The sequence below is a fragment of the Phocoena phocoena genome, chromosome 3 (assembly GCF_963924675.1).
Source record: "Phocoena phocoena chromosome 3, mPhoPho1.1, whole genome shotgun sequence".
NCBI classification, from domain to species: domain Eukaryota; kingdom Metazoa; phylum Chordata; class Mammalia; order Artiodactyla; family Phocoenidae; genus Phocoena; species Phocoena phocoena.
This window is the reverse complement of record NC_089221.1, coordinates 172,543,373-172,570,019: the sequence shown is the minus strand read 5'-3', so window position 1 is coordinate 172,570,019 and position 26,647 is coordinate 172,543,373. Positions and strand designations below refer to the sequence as shown.

Below are 26,647 nucleotides of genomic sequence, written 5' to 3'. Positions count from 1 at the left end.
CCGAACCCGCTCGGAGGCCCGAAGCCCCGCACCCGCCGGCGGTCCCAGCCCCAGGCCGCCATTGGCTGTTGCCATGGCACCAGCCCATCTTCCCGTGCCGCCATTGGCCGCCGCGCCTGCATCCCGCATCCTCCCCCGCTCGCGGTGGTCTCGCCCAGCGCCCGGAGTGGCGGCGCCGCCTGGCGAGGCCCGGACTGGGCTTTGTCTAACGCGGAGTCCTCGTCCGCCCCGCCGAAACCCCGGAGCCCTGGAGCCCGCGCCCCGCGGCCGCCCCAGCCCCGGAGGACTGGGAACTTGGGCGGGGCCGGCGTAGCTGCGCGGAGGGAGGAACCCCCAGGCCCTCGGCACCGCAGCCAGCCCAACCCCAGTGAGATTAAAGTAAGCGGGCGCCTTCCCTGGGTGGAGGGCAGCGCGGGTGCGGCCTCCGCCTTGCCGGAGTCTCTGTCCTTTTCTCTCTGCCGCGCCTGTAAGCACACAGGCTGGAGCCTCCGTTTCTTCAGGGCGGAGCCAGAGGAGAAACTGTGTCCCAGGGAGGTGGGCGTCTGTGTCGCTGCAGTTGATCCCATGCAAACACCCACTCACAGGTGTCAATACCCAGACCTCCCAGAGTCTTCGGACAAGACACTGTGTGTCTTGGGGAATGGTGCTGCACCTCTCTGGGTGGCAGCTTAACTAGAGGACGTGCGGCCCCTCACTGTCATTCAGACAAAACCCCTAGCTATTGGTGCTTTCCTATCGGTGCACACATCTCGGATGCGGTCCCCCGAGGCAGCCTGGGGGTGAGGGGCAGGCAGGAGGGAGGAGGTGGCCTTGTGACGATGGCAGGAGTTAGGAGAGGTGCTCCGGGCAGGAGAACTGCATGTGAAATGGCCTGGGGGAAAGAGAGCTGCCGTTGGCAGTGATGCGGGCTGTATGCAGAGGGCTCACAGCTTATGCTGAGGGCAGTGGGGAGCCGTGGAGGCATTTGCGCAGGGGAGAAATGGAATCCAACTCGCAACTTTCCCTCTGTCTGTGCATGAAAAGGGGATCGTGGGAGGCCGGAAAGAGGCTGGCGAGGCTGCCCTGGGAGGGGCCAGCTGGGTAGAGCTTGAGGAGCTGGTGGGAGTGTGGTGTTGGAGACCCAGGTTGGAATGGGAGGGAGCCTGATGCGTGGCCCTGCTACCAAGTTCAGTCTGATGGGGACGCAGGAGTGACCACTGGGTCACTCCTGTGGGGGGAGTGAAAGGTCTGAAGCTCTGTCTGGGCCATTCCAGAAGAGCCCCTTGGGGGCAGCCTGGGGAGAGGGCCCCAGGAGGGGTCTGGGTTTGCCGAGTGGGAGGGGCATGCGCGGGACTAGTGCTTCCCCCTGGCTGGGCATGGCATGGTGGCCTCAGCCAGGACACAGGGCCCCAGCCGGACCCCAGGGATCTTGCCACAGCGCCAGTGGGTCCTGATCCCCAGCTGGGACCCCCGACTGAACCTCGGGCAGGATCAGTATCAGGGTAAGAAAGGGGACTGTGGTCCTCAGGCGCCAGCCTCCCCCACCTGACACACTGTCACCCATGGGACTGTCCTGTCTGCTCCATGACCACCATCCCACCTGGCCCTCTAGTCGGCCCGTAAGATAAGCCTGGTAGACCGAGTTCTCCCCATTCCTCAGATGTGCAAACCGAGGCCTGCAGCGGGGGAGGGGCTTGTGTGCTTCCAGCACTGCCTGGACTTGTGACCGCTTCCGGGACTGTGTCTGGGTCCCAGTCGTGCCTGCTGCGTCCCCCCAGGCTCGGCTTCTCTCTCTGGGAACAGTCAAATGCTGATCCTTGAGGCTCAAGGCTCAGGACTGTGACAAGGTGTCAGATGCCAAGGCCAGGCACGCAGTAGGTCCTCTGAGTGGTTAGAACGGACTGACTCCTCCTTGGGGCCGAGCCCCCCCTACCCCTACTCCAGGCCCAGCTGTGCCCACAGTGGGTGGGGGGGCTCCTGGGGGGAAGGAGAGGGAGAATGAGTGAGCGAGTGAAGGAATGGGTGTGCCCCGGTGGTGGAGGGAGAGGGAAGGGGCAGGTGCCCCCCTGTGGGCAGGGGCGGCTGACTGATTTGGGGAGGGGGCTCAGGCGGGCAGGGGGAGGGGGCTCCCAGGGAGGAGGTGGCGGAGGGGATGGGCTGCCATTGGTGCATCTCAGACAAAGGCGGAGGGAGGGGGTGAGGGCTGATGGGAAGGGAACAAAGAGGAAAGGGGGGCCGGTGGTGGGACGGCTCGGTCAAGAGGGCCAAGCCAGGGAGGAGATACCGGCTAGCTGGACAGAGGGAGGAGGCTGGGCTGTAGCAAGAAGGGCAGCCAGACACACAAAGAGCAAGTGGCAGTGGCGGCTCCAGGGGCGGGGGCAGGGGCCTCCGGGGGCTCTAGGGACAGAGGGCTGACCGGAGGGGCGTCAGGGCCGAGCAGGTAGCTACTCCGGATCCAGCTGCTGCTGGAGGGGGTGTCCAGGCTGCAGACCCCCAGGATGACTACGGTGGGTTTGTGTCTGGCTGGCTGGCTGTCCAGCTGCTGGGGCCACCATCAGCCCGTCCATCGCTTTCTTAGAACCTTCACGGCGTTCTTATTGGCTAGCATCTGGGCCAGCTGGTAGTCTGTCCACCCAGCCTCTGGGCGGCTGTGCTCATTCAGGAGAGGGTCTTGGCTGTCCGTCCATCTGTCTGTTTGTCTCTCTCTCTCTGGCTGTGTGTCTCTGAGCCTGGTGGCATTGGACTGGTGAGTCCCCCTGCCAGTTTCAACTGTCTGGCTGTCCGTCTGTGTGTCTAAAAGCCCCACAGTGAGGGCCAGCGTCTGTCTGTGTCTTGTCTGTTGGTCAGTTCAGCTGTCTGTCTGAACACCTCTCCGACAGTTCTGTCCCTCTGTCTCCCGTTGTCCCTGCCTATGTTCGTCACTCCGCCTGCCAGGCCGTCTGTCCCCCAGATGCCCTGGGCCAGCACCATCCCGCCTGCAGCAGTCCACGCCAGCCACCCCTGCCTGAGACCCAACCCAGGGCTGGAACTTAGGTCGAGGGCCGCCCCCTACCCAGACCCTCAGATCATCCCTCTCTCCCGTGGGCCCAGGCGCTGCAGGAGCTGAAGATGACGAGCTCCGTGGCGCCCTACGAGCAGCTGGTGCGGCAGGTGGAGGCCTTGAAGGCCGAGAACAGTCACCTGAGGCAGGAGCTTCGGGATAACTCAAGCCACTTGTCCAAGCTGGAGACAGAAACGTCGGGCATGAAGGTGCGAGGGGAGGCTGGGCGGAGGAGTGGACCCGGGTCACAGGGACAAACACCAGGGCGCTGGGCCCAGGGATGGGCAGGCAGGACAGGGGCACCTCACAGGGGGCTGGACCACTGACCGCTCTCTTTCCGGCCTCCATGTTCAGGAGGTCCTGAAGCACTTGCAGGGCAAGCTGGAGCAGGAGGCCCGTGTGCTGGTGTCCTCGGGGCAGACCGAGGTGCTGGAGCAGCTGAAAGGTGAGGGGCTGGCCTGGGGACCCCCCCCCCCGCACGTTGGGGCCAACCCTGGTCCGCTTCCTGAGGGAGCTGGGAGGAGGGGGCGCAGGGGGCGTGCTGACGTCAGCCTCTCCCTCTGCGCCCATCCAGCCCTGCAGATGGACATCACCAGCCTGTACAACCTCAAGTTCCAGCCCCCGGCTCTGGTCCCTGAGCCCACTGCCCGGACCCCCGAGGGAAGCCCGGTGCACAGCTCTGGGCCCTCCAAGGACAGCTTTGGGGAGCTGAGCCGGGCCACCATCCAGCTGCTGGAGGAACTGGACCGGGAACGGTGAGATGGCGGGGAACCTTGCCACAGGCAGTGGTCACAAGGCTCCACCCACATCATGAGACCCCTTGCCCACTCCCTGCCCCATCCCCATGTGGTGCCTCAGCCCCCTTTCCTGGCCCAACTGACCTCAGCTGGAGGACAAGGGCGGGGGGAGGGTGTTCCTGGCAGAGGGGAAGGCTCCTGGGAGACGTCCCCAGGGGTCCTGGACACACAGGCGTCACCAGGGACAGGGCTGTGTCCAGTGCCAGGGCTCACAGTCAGGCCTGGAGCCAGAGAGACTCAAGGCAGCCTTTGTGGAGAAAGGGCTGCGGCCCAAGAAGTCTGGGCTTGAGGCCAGAAGGAGGAGGCAGGGTCTGGGTGCCTAGCTCAGCTCAGCTGCGTTGCGTGCAGTCAGACAGGGACGTTCTGGAGCAGCCTGGAGTTAAGTCCATGCTTTGCCGTCTGACCTCAAGCAAGAACTCTAGCCCCTGCCAGCCTCAGACTTCTGCTCTGTAAAATGGGAATAGCAGTGTCTCCTCACAGGGTGTGAAGAGGGAGACTCTACTGCACCTGGAAGCAATCCGAGCCTGAAGTTTGCCCTGTGTAGGCTAGAGGGAGATTAGCCGGTGTTCGAGAGGTGTTAGAACAGCCTCCTCAGAGCCTTTCTCCGAGGACCAAAATTCACAAAGGAGTCACCTTTTTTACTTTCAAATACTTTCTGCACTCCATCCCCCCCCCAGTGCCAGGGGCACCACGGGCGAGACTTTGCCACACTACCTATTAAACTTGGCACCCAGTAAGCACCCCAGAAATGATTACGAAAGTCAGGGTAAACAAACACATGGCAACGTCTCCCGCTCCGTGAGCCCGCGTCCACCGACCGGCCCTCCGCCAGGTGTTTCCTATTGAATGAGATCGAGAAGGAGGAGAAGGAGAAGCTCTGGTATTACTCGCAGCTGCAGGGCCTATCCAAGCGCCTGGACGAACTCCCGCACGTGGAGACGGTGAGCGCGCGGAACTGCCCGGGATTTTGCAGTGCCCCGCCCCGCCCCGCCCCGCCCATGGCGGGGGGCGGAGTGGAGCGGAGGCCCAGCCCTCGCCCGCGTATCGCCCCCCCTCAACTCACCGAGGCCCACCCGCCCCTCCCAGCAGTTCTCGATGCAGATGGATCTGATCCGGCAGCAGCTGGAGTTCGAAGCCCAGCACATCCGCTCGCTGATGGAGGAGCGCTTCGGCACCTCGGACGAGATGGTGCAGCGGGCGCAGGTGCGGCTGGGGCGGAGCCTGGGCGGAGCCATACACCAGCGGGAGGATCAGAGCGCAGATATTGTTGTGGGAGGAGCGCAGATATTGTTAATGGGCGGGGTTATATGCCTGCGGGCGAATCAGAGGACAGAGAGTCCTGCGGGTGGGGCCTGACGCAGGAAGCGGAGCCAGAGTGAAGAGCTGAGTGTGAACGGAGCCATAGGGGGCTTAGCGCAGACCCCGGCTCAGAGAACAGAGTCCCAGAACGATAGGGACGGGGCCACCAGTGCGAGGAACCGTGTCTGACCAAGACTTGGGCGTTGACAGTCAAATGGCGGGACCAAGTCAGAAAATAGGTGGGTCCGGAGGGATGGCCTGTGGTTTCAGTTGTGGGCGGGGCCAGAGCCTGGGCTTGAGGGTTGGACCTTGGGTGGGATCAGGAAGTGGAGTCAGATAACTGGGGGGGGGGGGCTGTTGAGAGTGGGTGGGCCATATCAAGGAGGAGGCGGGGTCAGAGCCCAGGGTGGGGTTTTGGCAATGGATGGGGCCAAACCAGGGACTGGGTGGAGTCAGCATGGGGCAGGATTTGGACTGGGGACGGGGCCATATTGGGAGTGTGGGCGGAGTCGGAGCCTGGTGGGATTTCCTCAGTGTGCCCTTTCTCCCACGCAGATCCGTGCTTCCCGCCTGGAGCAGATAGACAAGGAATTGCTGTCGGCACAGGACCGGGTGCAACAGACCGAGCCCCAGGTACCAGGAGGGGCGAAGTCAGAGCCCTAGTGCGTGGTGACAGCCCCAGGCAGCAGGGAGACCCCCACGCCCTGCCCAGGGTTCAGGAATCCGTCTGCGGCCCCCGCCACATCGTCGTGGGGGTAGGGCAGGCATCAGCAGCCTGGGCGCTTTGTGGGGTGCCCCTGGGCGGAACCCGCAGGCCTGGCGTTCTCCCCACAGGCCTTGCTGGCAGTGAAGTCGATGCCGATGGATGAGGACCCAGAGGCCGAGGTCCCCACGCACCCTGAGGATGGTGCCCCTCAGCCGGGCAACAGCAAGGTGAGGGGAGTCTGGGGGGGGATGCTGAGAGGCGGGGTGGGGGCAGTGGCGGCCGGCTGGGTTGGGATACACAGTGAAGTGGGTCCTGCATCCCTGCTGCATTTGAAGGCCCCTCCCTCTCCAGGCCTCCCTAAAGCATCCCCAGGTGTGGGAGGGTCATCCTGAGTTGGAGTGAGTCGGGAGGTTGGGTTGTGGTGCGGAGCCTGGCGTGGGTGTGGATACCTGTTCTGTGTATTTGAGGGGCACTCTGCACTTAGATGCAGGGGGCCACCCCTAGGAGTACTGGTGAGGCTGATGGGGTGGACATTTGGCTCTCATGGGTTGGGGGCATCTCTGCAGTGGTGTGTGTGTGTGTGTGTGTGTGTTGCTCCCCGGGAGGATGCAGGGTGAGGATAGTGGGGTGAGCAAGAGATTCTCCTGGGCTGAAGTCATAGGACTCTCATCCGTTTAGGGGGAGTGCAGGTGGGCCCGTCTGGGGCCAGGTGAGCCAGGCGGGGCTCCCCACCCTGACATCTCCTGCCCCTCGCAGGTGGAGGTGGTCTTCTGGCTGCTGTCCATGCTGGCGACGCGTGACCAGGAGGACACGGCACGGACGCTGCTCGCCATGTCCAGCTCACCTGAGAGCTGCGTGGCCATGCGCCGCTCGGGCTGCCTGCCGCTGCTGCTGCAGATCCTGCACGGCACCGAGGCGGGGGCTGGGGGTCGCAACGGGACCCCAGGGGCGCCGGGAGCCAAGGATGCGCGCATGCGCGCCAACGCAGCGCTGCACAACATCGTCTTCTCCCAGCCGGACCAGGGTCTGGCACGCAAGGAAATGCGCGTCCTGCACGTGCTCGAGCAGATCCGTGCCTACTGTGAGACCTGCTGGGACTGGCTGCAGGCCCGGGACGGTGGGCCCGAGGGCAGCGGCGTCGGCGGCGGTGAGTGAGTGAGCAGCTTCTGTGCGCTGGGCGGCAGCCTGGGCTCCCCGGGTGCCAGGGCAGCACCGCTGGCAGTAACAGCGGCCTCTGGCTTTTGCCGGGCACCTGCTCTGTGCCACGCGCCGGCTGAGGCCTCCTGGGAACCTGTGAAGACAGACTGGCAAAGGGATAGCCACAAGGTGGACGCTCAAGAAACGGTCGTTGATTGAATGGATAGATTGTAGTTAACCCTCGATAGGCGGGGGCAGAGTTTGAGATTCCTAGCTGTTGGGGCCGCCTGCAAAGTTAGTATCAGATGCTAAGCACCAGGCGGGGTGAGGCGGGCCCCTCCTTGTTCACTTCAGAGGGGCCGATGCTCTGGGGGTGACCCCGCGCGCCCGGCGGGCAGCACTTTGTAAAGCTCCAGGTCTTGGCAGGTCTGCAGGGTGGAGACTGCAGGGAGGGGCGGGGACCCACCAGGCGACATTTCCTGCAGGGGAAGGGCTCTGACCCAGTCCCCTTGCCCACAGCCCCGGTCCCCATCGAGCCACAGATCTGCCAGGCCACCTGCGCCGTGATGAAGCTGTCCTTCGACGAGGAATACCGCCGTGCCATGAACGAGCTGGGTGAGTGCCCCTCGCCGCCCCTGCGAGCTGGAGCTACCCCCGATCTGGACGGCCTCCGGGCCTCACCCAGTGCAGGGCAGATTCTCGGCACTAGTGGTCCTGGGGCTCAGAGAACAGGGGAGAGGCCGGGAAGGCAGGAGAAAAGGTGAATCGGAGCTACTGGGTGGTCAAGGCGGAGCGACCCCGTGAAGTTTTAGGTTTGGGAGTACTGCAGCATCTTTTCCGCATAAAAGTAATCAAAACATGGGGAAAGGAAACATCAAGGGCCAAACGAGGCACTACTTCTCACCCAGCAGATGGTCAAACCACTCAAAGGTTCTGTAAGGTCTCACGTGGTCCGGCCACATAGACTCGGGCGCTCGAAACCCAATGTGGGTGTGGGGGGGAGCGCCCAGGCGCAACCTTTCCGGGACGGGCATCTGGAGTGGCAGACATTTCACAAGAGGGCACAGGTCTGGAGTCCTTCCTCCGCCAGCCGGTCCAGGGACGGCTGGAGGTTACCAAGCTCCTTCCGAGAGGCCTGCACACTCAGTGCTATGTTGATAATTCCACGAAGATGCGATCTGCCTTTTTCACTCTCGTGCACCTGTGTGTTCAGAGGGGTTTTTCCAGGCACTCCTACTCTGAGGACCGCTGGGCTGTGCGTTCTGGGGTTAAAAGATTTCTCCGTTTTCATTTCTAGCGTGGTAAATATTTTTTGTTTATTGAAGTATAGTTGATTTACAATGTTGTGTTAGTTTCAGGTGTAAAGGGATGCAGTTACATGTACATTCTTTTTTCATATTCTTTTCCGTTGTGGTTTATCACAGGATATTGAATATGGTTCCCTGTGCTCTACAGTAGGACCTTGTTGTGTATCTATCCTATATATAATAGTTTACATTTGCTAACCCCAACCTCCCACTCCATCCCTCCCCCCAACCCCCTCCCCCCTGGCAACCATAAGTCTCTTCTCTGTGCCCATGAGTCTGTTTCTGTTTTGTAGATCAGTTCATTTGTGTCATATTTTAGATGCCACATAAAAGTGGTATCATATGGTATTTGTCTGACATACTTTACTTAGTGTGATAATCTCTGGGCTCATCCGTGTTGCTGCAAATGGCATTATTTCATTCTTTTTTTTAAGGCCGAGTAATATTCCATTGTATCTATATATACCACATTTTCTTTATCCGCTCATCAGTCAATGGACATTTAGGTTGCTTCCATGTCTTGGCTATTGTAAATGGTGCTGCTATGAACACAGGGGCGCATGTATCTTTTCAAATTTATAGTTTTGTCCGGGTATATGCTCAGGAGTGGGATTGCTGGATCATACAGTAACTCTATTTTTAGTTGTTTAAGGATCCTCCATACTGTTCTCCATAGTGGCTGCACCAACTTACATCCCCACCAACAGTGTAGGAGGGTTCCCTTTTCTCCACACCCTCTCCAGCATTTGTTATTTGTAGACGTTTTAACGATGGCCATTCTGACGGGTGTGAGGTGGTAGCTCATGGTAGTTTTTTGTGTGTGTGTGGTAAGCGGGCCTCTCACTGTTGTAGCCTCTCCCGTCGCGGAGCACAGGCTCCGGACGTGCAGGCTCAGCGGCCATGGCTCACGGGCCCAGCCGCTCCGTGACATGCGGGATCTTCCCGGACCGGGGCATGAACCCGTGTGCCCTGCATCGGCAGGCGGACTCCCAACCACTGCGCCACCAGGGAAGCCCTCATGGTAGTTTTGATTTGCCTTTCTCTAAGAATTAGTGACGTCGAGCATCTTTGCACGTGCCTCTTGGCCATCTGTATGTCTTCCTTGGAGAAATGTCTATTTAGGTCTTCTGCCCATTTTTCGATTGGGATGTTTGTTTTGTTGTTGGTGGCAGTATGATAAATATTGAGCTGTAACCCAAGTGAACTCTTTGGGGTCCTCAAAAAAATGTTCAGCGTGTACAGGGGTCCCGAGACGGAAATGCTGGCATGTCACTGGTGTCTGTCAGTCAGGCAAGGGATGCGTGATGAGCTGAGTGGCTCATCCAGTGAACGTGCCCCACGCACAGTTCAGTTCAACCTCTTTTTCCCTATTGTTATTTTTTTCCTTTGTGTGGGTTCCCGGGAGTGGAGTTTCCAGATTAAGAAGCAAAAAGGCTTTGGAAGCTCCCCACTCCGACTTATAATTACGTATTTAAACATTTTTAAATTTTAATTTTTTTTGGCCACGCTGCAGAGCTTATGGGATCTTAGTTCCCCAATCAGGGATTGAACCTGGGCCCTCAGCAGTGAAAGCACCGAGTCCTAACCACTGGACCGCCAGGGAGTTCCCTAAACATTTTTTTAAACTGTGGTAAATTATATGTAACATAAAATTTACTGTCTTAACCATTTTTAATCTTATCTTCCCAAACTGAAACCCTGTCCCCATTAACCACTCAGCCCCCCATCCCCCTCCCCAGCCCCTGGCAACCACGAACCATGCTGTGTGTCTGTGGTCCTGCCTGTTCTGGACGTTTCCCATCAATGGAATCACACCCTCTGTGTCTGGCTTCTCTCTCTGAGCATCGTGTTCTCCGGGTCCGTCCATGTGGTAGCGAGGGTCGGGGCTTCACCCCTTTTCGTGGCTGAGGGACGTCCCCGTGTGTGGAGGGACACGGTGTGTTCCTCCATCATCTGGTGATGGACACTCAGGCTGTTTCCACCTTCTGGCTGTTGTGACTCGTGCTGCTGTGTACACACACGTACAGGTTCGCTTTGGAAGTTGGTAGGTTTGTGTTGCTGAGCCCCTTCCCCAGGGTGGTCCCCACTGGCGTACTCTTCAGCAAAACCGCCTCACGGGTCCTGGGTCCTGAGGACGATCCTGTTGCCGGAGGAGGGGGAAGGGCTGCGTGTGTTTGGGTTCCTGCAGGTTTTTTCCCTTCTGCTCCCGCTGACCATTTACTCTTTAAAAAAAATTATTTATTTGGCTGCACCAGGTCTTAGTTGCAGCATGCAAAATCTTTTTTTTTTAACTAAAAAATTTTTTTGGCTGCGTTGGGGTCTTCGTTGCTGCGCGTGGGCTTTCTCTAGTGCGGCAAGCAGGGGCTGCTGTTCGTTGTGGTGCACGGGCTGCTTCTCATTGCGGTGGCTTCTCTTGTTGCAGAGCACGGGCTCTAGGTGCACGGGCTTCAGTAGTTGTGGCACGCAGGCTCAGTGGTTGTGGCTCTCGGGCTCTAGAGCGCAGGCTCAGTAGTTGTAGCACATGGGCTTAGTTCCTCCGCGGCATGTGGGATCTTCCTGGACCAGGGCTCGAACCCATGTCCCCTGCATTGGCAGGTGGATTCTTAACCACTGCGCCACCAGGTAAGTCCCCATGCAGAATCTTTTAGTTGGGGCATGCAGGCTTTTAGTTGCAGCATGTGGGATCTAGTTCCCTGACCAGGAATCGAACCCCGGGCACCCCTTGCTTTGGAAGCATGGAGTCTTAACCGCTGGACCACCAGGGGAAGTACCAACCATTTACTCTTTGTAAAGTGAGAACCCAGTTGTCCTAGTGAGTAAAGAACTGTGTGTGCAGGAACCTCCCTGGAGGTCCAGTGGTTAAGACTCCGTGCTTCCACCGCAGGGGCCGCGGGTCTGATCCCGGGTCGGGGAACTAAGATCCCATATGCTGCGTGGCATGGCCAAAAAATTAAAAAAGAAAAAAAAAGGAAAAAAAAGTCGCGTGTGTGGGCCATCAGCAGTGGCTCCTGAGCACACGCCGTCTGGTCCGTCCTGGGGACGCAGCAGGGCAGCCACCAGCCCTGCCCTCAGCGGCTTGCTGGCTAATGCTTTGGGAACTTCTCATCTGGGGAGTTGGGGGCTTCCCTGAGGAAGTCACTCTTGAGCAGAAGGGGACTCAGGAAACTGGGCGAACAGTGGGGAAGAGCATCCTGGGCAGAGGGAACAGCATGTGCAAAGGCCCGGCAGCCGGACGAAGTGTGACTGGGGGCTGAGGGCAGAAAAGAGGCGGGCGTGAAGGCGCAGGGCACGCAGGGGGCTGGGCCAGCCAGGCTGCCTGGAGGAGGTGTCCTCAGAGTTGGGCTTCAAAGGTGGGCTTGAGGAGAGCAGATCGGAAGGAGGGGAGGGCATATGGGTAGAGTGAGCTGCGTGGGCAGAGGCTGGGAGGTGGGCAGGCGGGGTGGTGAGGGGCGCCCCCCCCCAGCCCTGCCGTGTCCGCACAGGTGGGCTGCAGGCCGTGGCGGAGTTACTGCAGGTCGACTACGAGATGCACAAGATGACCCGGGACCCTCTCAACCTGGCCCTGCGCCGATACGCCGGCATGACCCTCACCAACCTAACCTTCGGGGACGTCGCCAACAAGGTGCCTGGGTGGGCGGGCCGGTGGGCGGGCCGGCATCCCCCAGGCCAAGCCCTGCTGGCCTCCTCCCTGCCTCGAAGCAGCACTGAGAGGCGGGGACAGGCGGGGAGACTGAGGCCTGGGGTCCAGGCCACCATCCTCTCGGCCCCTTTGCTGCCGCCCCTGTGGAGTGGGGGCCTCTGGGCCTGGGCAGGGTGTCTGCACCTGCCGGAGCCTCAGTCTTCTCATCAGAGCAACAGGGCGAGTGCTCTCCCTCCGCTGTGGTGGTGAAGATGGGGTGGGGGGTGGGGTTCGAGCTCCAGCACATAGTAGGTGCTCAGTCAACGCGGCAGGTGCCCCCGCCCCACCCCCCGCCACGGCATGACTCCCGTGTCACCCCACAGGCCGCACTGTGCGCCCGCCGGGGCTGCATGGAGGCCATCGTGGCCCAGCTGGCGTCTGAGAGCGAGGAGCTGCACCAGGTACCCGGGGGGCTGCGGTGCTGCCGGGGGCTGGGGGCAACCCTGGGCTCTGCCACCTGCCGCCGTGGGGCTTGCGGGTGGGCCCTGTGAGCCACCCTGAAGCCTGGCCCGGGCCCAGACAGCCTGCCCTGCACTCGCCCAGGTGGTGTCCAGCATTCTGCGCAACCTGTCCTGGAGGGCGGACATCAACAGCAAGAAGGTGCTGAGGGAGGTGGGCAGCATGACGGCCCTGATGCAGTGCGTCCTGCGAGCCTCCAAGGTGGGCACTGGGCGGGGTGGCGGGGGCCACGGCTGCGGGCTGCCAGCCACGTGGCTGGGAGGCACCGGCAGCAGGTGGTGAGTTCGCCACCTTGGGGGGAAGTCAAGCCAGATGGACAGCCCGCCGCCTGGCAGCGGGTCCAGGCCAGGGGCTTCCAACCCAAAAGATCTTGCTGTGGCCGGTTGTGTTACTTTTCTTTTTTTTTGCGGTACGCGGGCCTCTCACTGTTGTGGCCTCTCCCGTTGCGGAGCACGGGCTCCGGACGCGCAGGCTCAGCAGCCATGGCTCACGGGCCCAGCCGCTCCACGGCATGTGGGATCTTCCCAGACCGGGGCACGAACGCGCGTCCCCTGCATCGGCAGGCGGATTCTCAACCACTGCGCCACCAGGGAAGCCCCTGGTTGTGTTACTTTTGACTTCTACTCGAAGAGGCATTTGGGGGCCTTGTGCCGGCGCCTCGAGGGAGAGGGCGCGGGGGTGGGTGGGGCTGGGGACCCGCCGCTGACCCCCTCCTGCTCCTGCCCTGTGCCCAGGAGTCCACCCTGAAGAGCGTGCTCAGCGCCCTGTGGAACCTCTCAGCGCACAGCACGGAGAACAAGGCCGCCATCTGCCAGGTGGACGGCGCCCTGGGCTTCCTGGTCAGCACACTGACCTACAAGTGCCAAAGCAACTCGCTGGCCATCATCGAGAGTGGAGGCGGCATCCTGCGCAACGTGTCCAGCCTCATCGCCACCCGTGAGGACTACAGGTCAGCAGTGGGCACGGGGGAGGGTGCTGGGCAGGTGGAGCCCAGGAGCAGCTGGCGTGGGGCTGGCGGCTCCCCCTTGGCGCTGAACCACGGGGAGCCTCACCCCGTCCACCTGCGAATGGGTCGGCACGATGCATCCCCGGTCGCTGACTGTTTTTAGTATAAATACGTCCCCAATACTGCCTGGGATATACTCATACCACATTTTAAATTAACTTAGTAAAAATATACGTAGCATTCTAAGTCATATTAATAATGCTTGTTCTTTTTCAAACTATTATGCGCTAAGTAGTAAACAAAGATTCTTCTTCATTAACATACAGATTAACTCCTTACTAGGTAACGTTAACAGTAAGTAATACTTCTAACGTATGAAAATACGTAACCATTAAAAAGTATAAATACCTCCCGAATAACGCATGGGATATACTTTTGCTAAAGAGTTTACCAATTAAAATAAAACCTTATTTATTAATAATGCTAATAACAAACAATATTTAGATTTCAGTTTACTTTAAAAGTACTATCTTTAGTATAAATACATCCCAAACACTGCACGGGATATACTTGTACTAAATTGTAAATTAACATAGTAAACATATACATAATTTTCTAAATAATAATAATTACTTGTTCTTTACTAAAATGTTATTCACTAAGCAACATTACTAAATAAAACAATGCTTATTCTTCATTAGCATAACTATTTATTACCTATACTAGGTAACATTAATAATAAGTAATACTTCTAATGTATGAAAATACATAGCTATTAAAAAGTATAAGAATATCGCAAATATTGCATGGGATATACTGAATTTTAAATTAAATTATTAAAAATAAAAATGCAGGGCTTCCCTGGTGGTGCAGTGATTGATTGAGAGTCTGCCTGCCGATGCAGGGGGATGCGGGTTCGTCCCCCGTTCCGGGAAGATCCCACATGCCACGGAGTGGTTGGGCCCGTGAGCCATGGCCGCTGAGCCTGTGTGTTCGGAGTCTGTGCGCTGCAACGGGAGAGGCCACAACAGTGAGAGGCCGGCAAACTGCAAAAAAAAAAAAAAAAAAAAAAAAAAAAGAAGCATTATTTTCTAAATAATAGTAAAAATGTGTTATTAAAATAAATAAAATTATTTGTAAATACTACTAATAAATAATGCTTCACATGTAGGAAAACACATAACGTTTAAAAAGCATATCCTAAATACTGCTTGTGCTAAAGACTTTATAAATTAAAATAAAACAATTTACTAATTATGCTAATAATTAAGAAACAATACTTAGATTTATGTTTTCTTTTAAATACACTATCTTTAGTATATTCCCGAATGTTGCATGGGAGATACTTGTGCTAAAGATCTTACCAAGTAAAATAAAACATTTATTTACTAGTAATGCCAATAATTAAGAAACAATACTTAGTATTTGTAAAAGCAAACAGAAATATGTCTTTAGTATATCCCAAGTATCACAAGATTTAGGTGCCCTAAAATGAGTTATACTATACACTACTATACATAGTAGGTAATCAACAGGACCTACTGTGTAGCACAGGGAACTCCAATCAATAGTCTGTAATAAAAAGAATCTGAAAAAGAACAGATATATGTACATGTATAACTGAATCACTTACCTGTACACCTGAAAGTAACACAACACTGTAAATCAGCTGTACTCCAATGTAAAATAAAAAGTAAAGAAATAAAATGAGATGGTTTAAATGAAATTTCATTTTAAATAATAAGTAATAGGGGCTTCCCTGGTGGCACAGTGGTTGAGAGTCCGCCTGCCGATGCAGGGGACACAGGTTCGTGTCCCGGTCCAGGAAGATCCCACATGCCGCTGAGCGGCTGAGCCCGTGATCCATGGCCACTGAACCTGTGTGTCTGGAGCCTGTGCTCCGCAATGGGAGAGGCCACAACAGTGAGAGGCCCGTGTACCACCCCACCACAAAAAAAAAAAAAAAAAAAAAAAAGCATTATTTTCTAAATAATAGTAAAATGTTCTTTATTAAAATAAATAATTTGTTAATACTACTAATAAATAATGCTTCAGATGTATGAAAACACACATAACTTTGAAAAAGCATATCCTAAACACTGCATGGGGTATGCTTGTGCTAAAGAGTTCATCAATTAAATAAAACATTAATTTACTAATTATGCTAATAATTAACAAACAATATTGTGTCTTTTAAAAACACCATCTTTAGTATATTCCCAAATGTTGCATGGGAGATACCTGTGCTAAAGATCTTACCATGTAAAATAAAACATGTATTTACTAGTAATGCCAATAATTAGGAAAAATACTTAGTATTTTTAAAAGCAAACAGATATCTGTCTTTAGTATATCCCAAATATCACAAGATTTAGATGCCCTAAAATGAGTTACGCTATACACTACTATACATAAAATAGGAAATCAACAGGACCTACTCTGTAGCACAGGGAACTCCAATCAATAGTCTGTTATAACCTAAATGGGAAAAGAATCTGAAAAAGAAAGGATATATGTACATGTATAACTGAATCACTTAGCTGTACACCTGAAAGTAACACAACTCTGTAAATCAGCTGTACTCCAATGTGAAATAAATATTAAAGAAATAAAATGAGATGGTTTTAATGAAATTTCATTTTAAATAATAAGTAATAGGAGCTTCCCTGTTGGCGCAGTGGTTGAGAGTCCGCCTGACGATGCAGGGGAGACGGGTTTGTGTCCCGGTCCAGGAAGATCCCACATGCCGCGGAGCGGCTGGGCCCGTGAGCCATGGCCGCTGAGCCTGCGCGTCTGGAGCCTGTGCTCCGCAACGGGAGAGGCCACGACAGTGAGAGGCCCACGTACCACAAAAAACAAAAAAACCCGTTATTTTCTAAGTAATCGTAAAAATGTGTTCTTTGTTTAAATAAATAATTTGTTAATACTACTAATAAATAATGCTTCAGATGTATGAAAACACACATAACTTTGAAAAAGCATATCCTAAACACTGCATGGGATATGCTTGTGCTAAAGACTTCATCAATTAAAATAAAACACTGATTTACTAATTATGCTAATAATTAAAAAACAATACTTAGATTTTTGTTTTCTTTTAAAAACACTATCTTTAGTATATTCCCGAATGTTGCATGGGAGATACTTGTGCTAAAGATCTTACCAAGTAAAATAAAACATTTATTTACTAGTAATGCCAATAATTAAGAAACAATACTTAGCATTTTTAAAAGCAAACAGAAATCTGTCTTTAGTATATCCCAAATATCACAAGATTTAGATGCCCTAAAATGAGTTATACTATACACTACTATACATAAAATAGGAAATCAACAGGACCTACTGTGTAGCACAGGGAACTCCAATCAAGTCTGTAATATCCTAAATGGGAAAAGAATCTGAAAAGAACAGATATATGTACATGTATAACTGAATCACTCAGCTGTACACCTGAAAGTAACACAACACTGTAAATCAGCTGTACTCCAATGTAAAATAAAAAGTAAAGAAATAAAATGAGATGGTTTAAATGAAATTTCATTTTAAATAATAAGTAATAGGGGCTTCCCTGGTGGCGCACTGGTTGAGAGTCCGCCTGCCGATGCAGGGGACACGGGTTTGTGCCGCGGTCCGGGAAGATCCCACATGCCGCGGAGTGGCTGGGCCCATGAGCCATGGCCGCTGAACCTGTGTGTCCGGAGCCTGTGCTCCGCAACAGGAGAGGCCACAACAGTGAGAGGCCCGCGTACTGCAAAACAAAAAAAACAGAAACCCCGTTATTTTCTAAATAATAGTAAAAATGTGTTCTTTATGAAAATAAATAAAATTATTTGTTAATACTACTTATAAATAATGCGTCAGATGAATGAAAACACGTAACTTTGAAAAAGCATATCCTAAATACTGCATGGGATATGCTTGTGCTAAAGACTTTGTCAATTAAAACATTAATTTACTAATTATGCTAATAATTAACAAACAATACTTAGAGTTTTGTTTTCTTTTAAAAACACCATCTTTAGTATATTCCCGAATGTTGCATGGGAGATACTTGTGCTAAAGATCTTACCATGTAAATTAAAACATTTATTTACTAGTAATGCCAATAATTAAGAAACAATGCTTAGTATTTTTAAAAGCAAACAGAAGTCTGTCTTTAGTATATCCCAAATATCACAAGATTTAGGTGCCCTAAAACGAGTTATACTATACACTACTATACATAAAATAGGAAATCAACAGGACCTACTGTGTAGCACAGGGGACTCCAATCAATAGTCTGTAATTACCTAAATGGGAAAAAAATCTGAAAAAGAACGGATATATGTACATGTATAACTGAATCACTCAGCTGTACACCTGAAAGTAACACAACACTGTAAATCAGCTGTACTCCAATGTAAAATAAAAATTAAAGAAATAAAATGAGATGGTTTTAATGAAATTTCATTTTAAATAATAAGTAATAGGCGCTTCCCAGGTGTCGCACTGGTTGAGAGTCCGCCTGCCGATGCAGGGGACACAGGTTCGTGCCCCGGTCCGGCCGTGAGCCATGGCTGCTGAGCCTGCGTGTCCAGAGCCTGTGCTCCGCAACGGGAGAGGCCACAGCAATGAGAAGGCCGCGTAGCAGAAAAAAAAAAAAAAAGAAAAAGTAAATAATAAGTATTGTTAACACATTAGTATTGTTTCATAAATAGTTTGTTGAGATTAATAAATGAAAGCTTTCACACAAGTACAGCGCATTCAATGTTTGGGATATGCTTTTACTAAAAATGTATCCCTTCCTTTGAAATGCAATGTTACCTGGGCACCTTCCGTTTTGAGTTGCCCCACGTGGCCACGGTCCTGCCGGCGGGCGGGTGTCCGGTGGGCTGGGGTCCGGGCTGGGCGGGGGTCTGACGCACCCCTCCCGCCCCTCCTCACCCCTCCGGCCCCCGCAGGCAGGTGCTGCGGGACCACAACTGCCTGCAGACGCTGCTGCAGCACCTGACGTCGCACAGCCTGACCATCGTGAGCAACGCATGTGGCACGCTCTGGAACCTGTCGGCCCGCAGCGCCGGGGACCAGGAGCTGCTGTGGGACCTGGGTGCTGTGGGCATGCTGCGCAACCTGGTGCACTCCAAGCACAAGATGATCGCCATGGGCAGCGCCGCCGCCCTGCGCAACCTGCTGGCCCACCGGCCCGCCAAGTACCAGGCGGCGGCCACCGCCGTCTCCCCCAGCGCCTGTGCGCCCAGCCTGTACGTGCGCAAGCAGCGGGCGCTGGAGGCTGCGCTGGACGCGCGGCACCTGGCGCAGGCGCTCGACCACCTGGAGAAGCAGGGCCTGCCCGAGGCCGAGGCCGCCTCCAAGAAGCCGCTGCCGCCCCTGCGCCACCTGGACGGCCTAGCCCAGGACTACGCTTCCGACTCGGGCTGCTTCGATGATGACGACGCACCCTCCCTGGCCACAGCCGCTGCCGCCACTGCCGAGCCCGCCAGCCCCGCCGTGCTGCCCCTCTTCCTGGGCAGCCCCTTCCTGCAGGGCCAGGCGCTGGCCCGCGCCCCGCCCGCCCGCCGGGGCGGCCTGGAGTCCGAGAAGGAGGCCGGCGGGGAGGCAGCTGTGGCAGCCAGGGCCAAGGCCAAGCTGGCACTGGCAGTGGCGCGCATCGACCGGCTGGTGGAGGACATCTCGGCCCTGCACACCTCGTCTGACGACAGCTTCAGCCTCAGCTCTGGGGATCCCGGGCAGGAGGCCCCACGGGAGGGCCGCGCGCACTCCTGCTCCCCTTGCCGGGGGCCCGAGGCGGGGCGGCGAGAGGCCGGCAGCCGGGCTCACCCGCTGTTGCGGCTCAAGGCGGCCCATGCCAGCCTCTCCAACGACAGTCTTAACAGCGGCAGCACCAGCGACGGGCACTGTCCCCGCGAGCACTCGCAGCCCTGCTCGCTGGCCGCGCTGGCTGAGCATTGCGAGGGACCCCTGTGTGGCCAGGCGCGGCCCAGCCGGCTTGACCTCAACCTGCCCAGCGGCCAGGTTGAGCCCAAGGCCCGGGACACCACGGCCACAGATGCCCGCGTGTGCACCATCAAGCTGTCACCCACCTACCAGCATGTGCCGCTGCTTGAGGGCACCGCCAGAGCGGGCGCGGGGTCCCTGGCCCCCAGGGCCCGGAAACAGGCCTGGCTGCCCGCAGAGGACCTGAGCAAGGTGCCCGAGAAGCTGGAGGTGGAGAAGGCGCCCCTCTGCCTATCCCGCTGCAGCTCCCTGTCCTCACTGTCCTCGGCCGGCCCCCCAGGGCCCAGTGAGGCCGGGGACCTGGACGACAGCGACTCGTCCCTGGAGGGGCTGGAGGAGGCCGGCCCCAGCGAGACCGTGCTGGACGGGGCCTGGCAGGGGCCGGGCGCCGCCTCCCTGCCCATGGCCATCCCGGTGCCTCAGCGGGGCCGGGGCCTGGGGGTGGAGGACGCCACGCCATCCAGCTCGTCTGAGAACTGCGTACAGGAGACGCCGCTGGTGCTGAGCCGCTGCAGCTCGGTCAGCTCGCTGGGCAGCTTCGAGAGCCCATCCATCGCCAGCTCCGTCGCCAGCGATCCGTGCAGCGGGCTGGGCAGCGGCACAGTCAGCCCCAGCGAGCTGCCCGACAGCCCCGGGCAGACCATGCCACCGAGCCGCAGCAAGACGCCCCCGCCGGCTCCCGTGCCGCCGGGCGAGCGTGAGGTCACCCAGTTTAGCCTGCAGTGGGAGAGCTACGTGAAGCGCTTCCTGGACATCGCCGACTGCCGGGAGCGCTGCCGGCTGCCGTCTGAGCTGGACGCGGGCAGCGTGCGCTTCACCGTGGAGAAGCCCGACGAGAACTTCTCGTGTGCTTCCAGCCTGAGCGCGCTGGCCCTGCATGAGCTCTATGTGCAGAAGGACGTGGAGCTGCGGCTGCTGCCCCCGGCCTGCCCTGAGCGCAGCAGTGCGGGAGGCGTGGGCCCCGGGCACCGCCGGCGGGACGAGGCCAGCGGCCGCCTCGAAGGGCCAACATCCACCGACCGGGACCTGGAGCTACTGCGCGAGTGCCTGGGTGGGGCCGTGCCCGCCCGGCTCCGCAAAGTGGCCTCGGCGCTGGTGCCTGGCCACCGCACCCTGCCCGTGCCCGTCTACATGCTGGTGCCCGCCCCGGCACGGGAGGATGAGTCCTGCACCGACTCGGCCGAGGGCACGCCGGTCACCTTCTCCAGCGCCACCTCCCTCAGCGAGGAGACACTGCAGGGACCCCCCGGGGATGGCGGGCCTGCACAGGGGCAGAAGGCTGCGGGCCGTGCCGCCCCCACCAGGCAGCCCACTGGGCACCGGCACAGGGCGGGGGGCACGGGCCGGAGCACAGAGCAGCCCCGGGGGGCTGGCAGGAGCCGCGCAGGGCTGGAGCTGCCCCTCTGCCGGCCCCCTAGCGCCTGCAGGGACAGGGACAGCTCCCGCCCAGGCCAGGCACGTGGGGACGGGGCCCTGCAGTCTCTGTGCCTCACGACGCCCACCGAGGAGGCCGTGTACTGCTTCTACGGCAACGACTCAGACGAAGAGCCGTCCGCGGCAGCGGCGGTGGCACCCCCGCGGCGGGCATCTGCGATCCCCCGCGCGGTAAAGAGGGAGTACCCGGCTGGTGGCAGGAAGGAGGTGCAGGCCGTGCCCAAGGTCGCGCCGCCCAAGGCTGCTGCGCCCAAGGTCGCGCCGCTCGCCCGGGCTCAGCCCAGCCTCATCGCTGATGAGACGCCACCATGCTACTCCCTGAGCTCCTCCGCCAGCTCCCTGAGCGAGCCTGAGCCCTTTGAGCACGCGGCCAGCCGGCCCCGAGCCCGCGAGCCAGGGGTCACCAAGGACCCAGGCCCCGGGGGCAGGCGGGACAGCGCCCCCCGCCCGCGGGCCGAGGCAGAGCTGCTCCGGCGCTGCACTGGCTCAGCCGTGCCCAGGCGCCGGCCCCAGGTGTCTGGCCCAGGGTGCCGCCAGTCCAGAGCGGTGCAGCAGGAGAAGAGGCCAGCAGAGGGGCCCCGGGAGCACAGTGAGGAGGCAGCGGGCTCGGACCATGCCTCAGACCTGGACAGCGTCGAGTGGCGCGCCATCCAGGAGGGGGCCAACTCCATCGTCACGTGGCTACACCAGGCAGCGGCGGCAGCCACCCACGAGGCCTCCTCTGAGTCCGACTCCGTTCTGTCCTTTGCCTCAGGGCGGTCGGTGGGCTCCACCCTGCAGCTTCCCCTGCACAGGAAGGGTCGAAGGCCAAGGGCAGAGGGTCAGGCGGGCAGTGCCATGCGGCCAGAGAAACGGGACAGGGCTCTGGCCCAGCGCAGCAGCGGCCTGGAGAAGCCACGTGGCACTCAGAAGGCCGCGTCCGGGGTGCCAGCCGTGCTCCGGGGACGTACGGTGATCTACATGCCCAGCCCAGCCACCCGGGCCCAGTCCAAAGGTGCCCCTGGGCCCCGCAATGTGCCGAGAAAGACGGGAGTCCCAAATCCAGTGCAGCCAGCAGCCCCCGCCAAAATCCCTGGCCCCGGGCAGCAGCGGTCTCGAAGCCTGCACCGACCCGGCAAGATCTCGGAGCTGGCGGCGCTGAGCCCCCCTCAGAGGAGTGCCACGCCACCTGCCCGCCTCGCCAAGACCCCCTCGTCGAGCTCCTCCCAGACCTCCCCGGCCTCACAGCCTCTGCCGAGGCGGTCACCCCCGGCCACCCAGGCCGCAGGAACCCTGCCCGGCCCCGGGGCCTCCCCCGCAACCAAGACTCCCGCCCGGGCCCTGCTGGCCAAGCAGCACAAGACACAGAAGTCGCCCGTGCGGATCCCCTTCATGCAGAGACCCACCAGGCGGGGGCCGCCACCCCTGGCCAAGGCAGCCCCGGAACCAGGTCCAAGGGCCCGAGGGGGCCGCCCAGGGCTCGTGCGTGTGGCCTCCGCCCGCTCCAGCGGCAGCGTGGCCTCCGCCCGCTCCAGCGGCAGCGAGGCCTCCGACCGCTCCGGTTTCCGGAGGCAGCTGACCTTCATCAAGGAGTCGCCGGGCCTGCTGCGCCGCCGACGCACCGAACTGTCCGCCGCCGAGGCCGCCACCCCGGCTGCCCAGGCAGGCCTGCCCCGCCGCGGCCGGCCCGCGCTACCCGCCGTCTTCCTATGCTCCTCGCGCTGTGATGAGCTGCGGGCGGCCCCCCGGCAGGCTCCCGCCCCCCAGCGGCCCCCCACGGCCCGGCCCGGCCTGGGCGAGCGGCCGCCCCGGCGCACCAGCTCTGAGAGCCCGTCTCGCCTGCCCGTCCGCACGCCAGCCGCCCGGCCCGATACGGTCAAGCGCTACGCCTCCCTGCCTCACATCAGTGTGGCCCGCGGGCCCGACGCCCCCGTGCCTGCGGCAGACAACGCGCCCCGCAGCAGCACCGGGGAGGCCGCGCCGGGCACCACGTGGCGTCGCATCCGGGACGAGGACGTTCCGCACATCCTGCGGAGCACGCTGCCCCCCCGCGCCCTGCCCCTGCTGGGCTCCTCACCGGAGGACGGCCCCACAGGCCCTCCGCAGCGCAAGACCAGCGACGCCGTGGTCCAGACCGAGGACTTCGCGGCTACCAAGACCAACTCGAGCACGTCCCCGAGCCTGGAGAGCTGGGTGACCCCACAGGCCACGACTGGCGGCGCCCCCTCCCTCCTCCTCGGCAGCGACGTGGACGGGCCGGGTCCCGCCAAGGCGCCCGCCCCCGGCCCCTTCGTCCCCGCCAGCCGACACGGTTCCCCCAGCCGCTCCGCCCGCGTCCCCCCCTTCAACTACGTGCCCAGCCCCATGGTGGTAGCCACCACTGACTCTGCCGTGGAGAAAGCCCCCGCCCCCGCCCCTACCGGCCTCCTGGGATAGGGGCCGGGGCTGGCCTTCCAGAACGTCCTCTCCCGGCCCAGGGCCGTCTGGCTGCCCCAAGCGTGGTCCCAGCACCCGCCTGCCCACCCGGGCCCCCGCCCTCTGAGCCTAAGCCCTGCCTGTACGGGCCCCACCCTCACTGCGTAGGCGCTTGCTTCCGTGCCCAGGGGGCTCTGCAAGGAAAGTGAGCTGCAGGGTGGACCTTGCGTCCCCGCCAGGGGGCGCCTACGAGGGCGCCGTGCCAGCCTAGACCCCACGCGGAGACCACCCTCCTGGCAGGGGCTGTCCTCAGCAGTGCCCTCCTGGGCTCCTGACCCCACCGGGCCCAGCATCAGCACCACACCCCCTCCCCTCCCCTTCGGGGAGCCGCAGGGAGGTGACAGTGCCCGCCCGCCGACGTGGGGGACCGGAGCCTGCCAGCTGGGGGCATTGGCAGGCAACCGTGGCAGAGCAGGAAGCCTGTAATTACGGGCAAGGCTGAGTAATTTGTTCACGAGGGTTTAGCCGGTTGGCCTGCCTGTTCAGCCTCAGCGGGGGGCACGGGGGAGGGGCGTGGTTGAGCCCCACAGAAAGGCAGCCCCACCCGAGACGGCGAGTGTAGGGAGCCTGGAGCACCCCGGGACTGGCCGGGGGTGGTCTGGACGCAGCACCCCCGCAATCCTCGTAAGGAACATGGAGAGGCAGGCGTGCAGCGAGGGCTCTGGCCGAGGCGGGCGGGGCACCGAGGGGAGGCCGGGGCCCGGCTGACCGCCCCGCCGCCGGGCCTGGACTGCATTCTGAGGATGTCCCGGGAGGCGCCCGACCGGCCCCCGGCCTTGCCCTTTTCGATCTCAACCTCCTTTGCGACGCGGGAAGCCCTGGATCTGTGGGCTCCGTGCGGGCACGGCCTCCTCCCTGAGGTCCAGCACAGCTGTGGGACTCGGAGCGGGGGCCCTGGAGCCCACAGGTGCTGGAGGGAGCTGGTCCCAGAGGAGGCAGAGGGGGGAGCCCCGGCATACCTGCACGAAGAGCCGCCCACCGCCTCCCTGCAGAACCCAGCTCTGGGCGGGGCTGCTCTCAGTCGCCCCGCGGATCTAAAGTCACAGTCGCCCTGCAGAGCTGCTCCTGGGGCCGGGGACCCTGTGCCGGCATCCATCCCTTCTCTGGGAGGAGGGGGAGCAGGGCTGAGTCAAGAGGAGGTGCTGGAGGGGCCCCATCTCCACCCCGGGCACCACCGACTGTCCCTCCCCTCCCTTGGACACCGTGCCGCTGCTGAGACACACAGACTGCAACCTCTCCCTCACACCCGACACACCGTCCTGCAGGACAGGCGCCAGGACTCTGCCTGAGGGCCTGAATGCAGCACGCGAGAAGGGCTGCACCACGTGCCCCTCCTGTGGAGGGCCAGCCGGCAGCAGCGAAGGAGGCCGGGGGCTGAGCAGGGTGCCAGGGACCCGGCCCCCAGGAGGATCACGATCAGATGCGTCTCAGATACCAGCCGCCCCCAGTCCCCGTCAGTAGCCAGAAGGGCGGGACTGGGGGGTCTTCCGAGCGCCTTCTCAGATATGGGGGCTGAAGGATGCTGCCCACCACCACCATGGGCCAGCCTCCCCTGGAAAAGGGGGACCCACCCCAGCTCGCCTAGCCGTGAGGGCCGGGGTGGGAGCCCCCCGCACTGGGAGACCCGGGCGGCGCTCTGGCCGCTGTGTGCCTGTCTCCCCACGTGGGCCGTGGGGCGAACTCCCAGAGCTACCTCTTGGCGAGCAGCGCAGCCACCGTGACTGGGGGCAGAGGACCCTCCCCGGCCGCCCCCGCTGCCCTCTGTCTGGACCAGGCGTTCTCTCCCGAGGCTGGGGCCATCCTGTCAGGGGCACCTCTGCCTTTTCCAACCCCTGCAGCGGGGCCAGCCATGCCTCATCACCCAGCCCAGCAGGCCAATGGGGGCCCAGGGCCCTGAGAAGATGCGCTTCCTGGAGGAAGGCACTGGCGGTTGCTGGACAGTCGTCTGAGGCAGGGCTGGAGGACCAAAGTCTGAAGCCCTCAGGATGCTGCCCGGCCACCCGCTGAGGGGACACAGGACACCCACTCCTGGACCTCGGCCCAGGAGCAGACGGACACCACGAGCTGGGTGCTAGATTCGGTGCATCACCTGACCCCTGCCACCCTGCCGGCTGCCGCCCAAGCCCAGCTATCTAGGCTCCCCCTCCACCCTGCATCTCCCTCCTGGGTCTACAGTGCCACCGGACATGTGTAAATACGTACAGCCCCGTCCCATCCTGTCCCCCCAACTGTAAAGCCATCGTCTGGCGGAAGGAGGCCGCGGAACCAGGCTTCTCACATGCACCTTTAATAAACAGCTGTTGAGTTGCGCTCCACAATGCCTGCGCCCATCTCCAGGGGGGACAAGCCAGGGTGGGGGTCCAACGTGCGACCTGCAGAGCCTCACTCCCCACAACCGCGAGGATGCGAGGGGACGCTCGAGGGCTGAGCCCCAGCGTGACCCGGGGGTGCAGGGAGAGCGCTCAGAACAGGCGCAGGGGGAGGCACCCGGCAGGAGTCAGTGGAGTGTCTCTGCCTGATGCCGGGGGGGATCTGGAGGGTGGACAGTGCCCCAAAGACAGGCGGCCCCACCCGGAGGCCAGGCCAGGCAGGGAGAGGGGAAGCAGCTCACCCCAGGGGCCCGCTGTTAGCCAGCGCACCCTGGAGGAGGCAGCCTGGCGTCCACTGCTGCCACTAGAGACAAGCCCGCACTGGGCTTGTCTCCTGGGCCTCCAAAGTCAAGTCTCCAGTTTTGGGGTCTCTGAGGGTGAAGCAGACACTCTTTCTTCCTGGGATGCGCAGGGTCTCCCCTGTCAGGGCCCTGCGTGCTGGGTCCCAGCACTGCCCCGAGCTTCTGGGGACCCTGCAAAGGAGTGGTCTATGGGGGCACTGTTCAGGCAGCTACACACAGGGATTTCATCAGAGGGACTCGGGCTCATCCACGACGGGCCTGGCCCTGGGGCCACCTCCAGCCAGCCTACTGCTTCTCTGGTCTTCATGGGATGGGTTTTTTAGGGTGATGCCCTTTTCAAGATCCTCTCCTGCCCCACCACCCACCTGTCCACAGACGAAGGTGTACGGACAGGAGGGCAGCTGGGTGATGGCCCGGGGCAGTGGACTGACCACCACGTCCTCTCATGGCGCCCCCATGTGACAGAACCCCACAGCTGACAGACAGACAAGTGCCCTGGGGGAGCACCCAGGCCCTGGGTCGGGGTGCCGGGGGCCCTGAGGGGTGGCACCGACCACGAGGCCCCATCTCAGATCTGGGCCCTGGGGGGGCCACAGCTCCTCACATAACCTTAGCCACTATGCGTCAGGGAGGACACTGAACTCCCTACCCTCTTCTGAGACCCCTGGGGCCCCCCAGTTAACACGGAGACGGCAGAACCAGAGGGGTGGGTCCCACCAGTTCAGCCTGATGGAGGGTGGGCAGT

At 59.6% G+C, this 26,647-nt stretch overlaps 1 protein-coding gene across 1 annotated transcript; it reads left to right on the top strand.

The window, feature by feature from the left end:
* Window positions 1-3,087: 3,087 nt before the first annotated feature.
* On the top strand, window positions 3,088-23,192 carry APC2 (APC regulator of WNT signaling pathway 2). The gene is made up of 14 exons (XM_065873872.1): window positions 3,088-3,228; window positions 3,374-3,464; window positions 3,594-3,774; window positions 4,649-4,757; window positions 4,903-5,019; window positions 5,671-5,748; window positions 5,950-6,048; window positions 6,578-6,968; window positions 7,478-7,573; window positions 11,748-11,887; window positions 12,268-12,345; window positions 12,488-12,604; window positions 13,138-13,352; window positions 18,290-23,192. The coding sequence occupies exons 1-14, from the start codon at window positions 3,088-3,090 to the stop codon at window positions 23,190-23,192; spliced, it is 6,756 nt and encodes a 2,251-aa protein (XP_065729944.1).
* The last annotated feature ends 3,455 nt before the right edge of the window (window positions 23,193-26,647 follow it).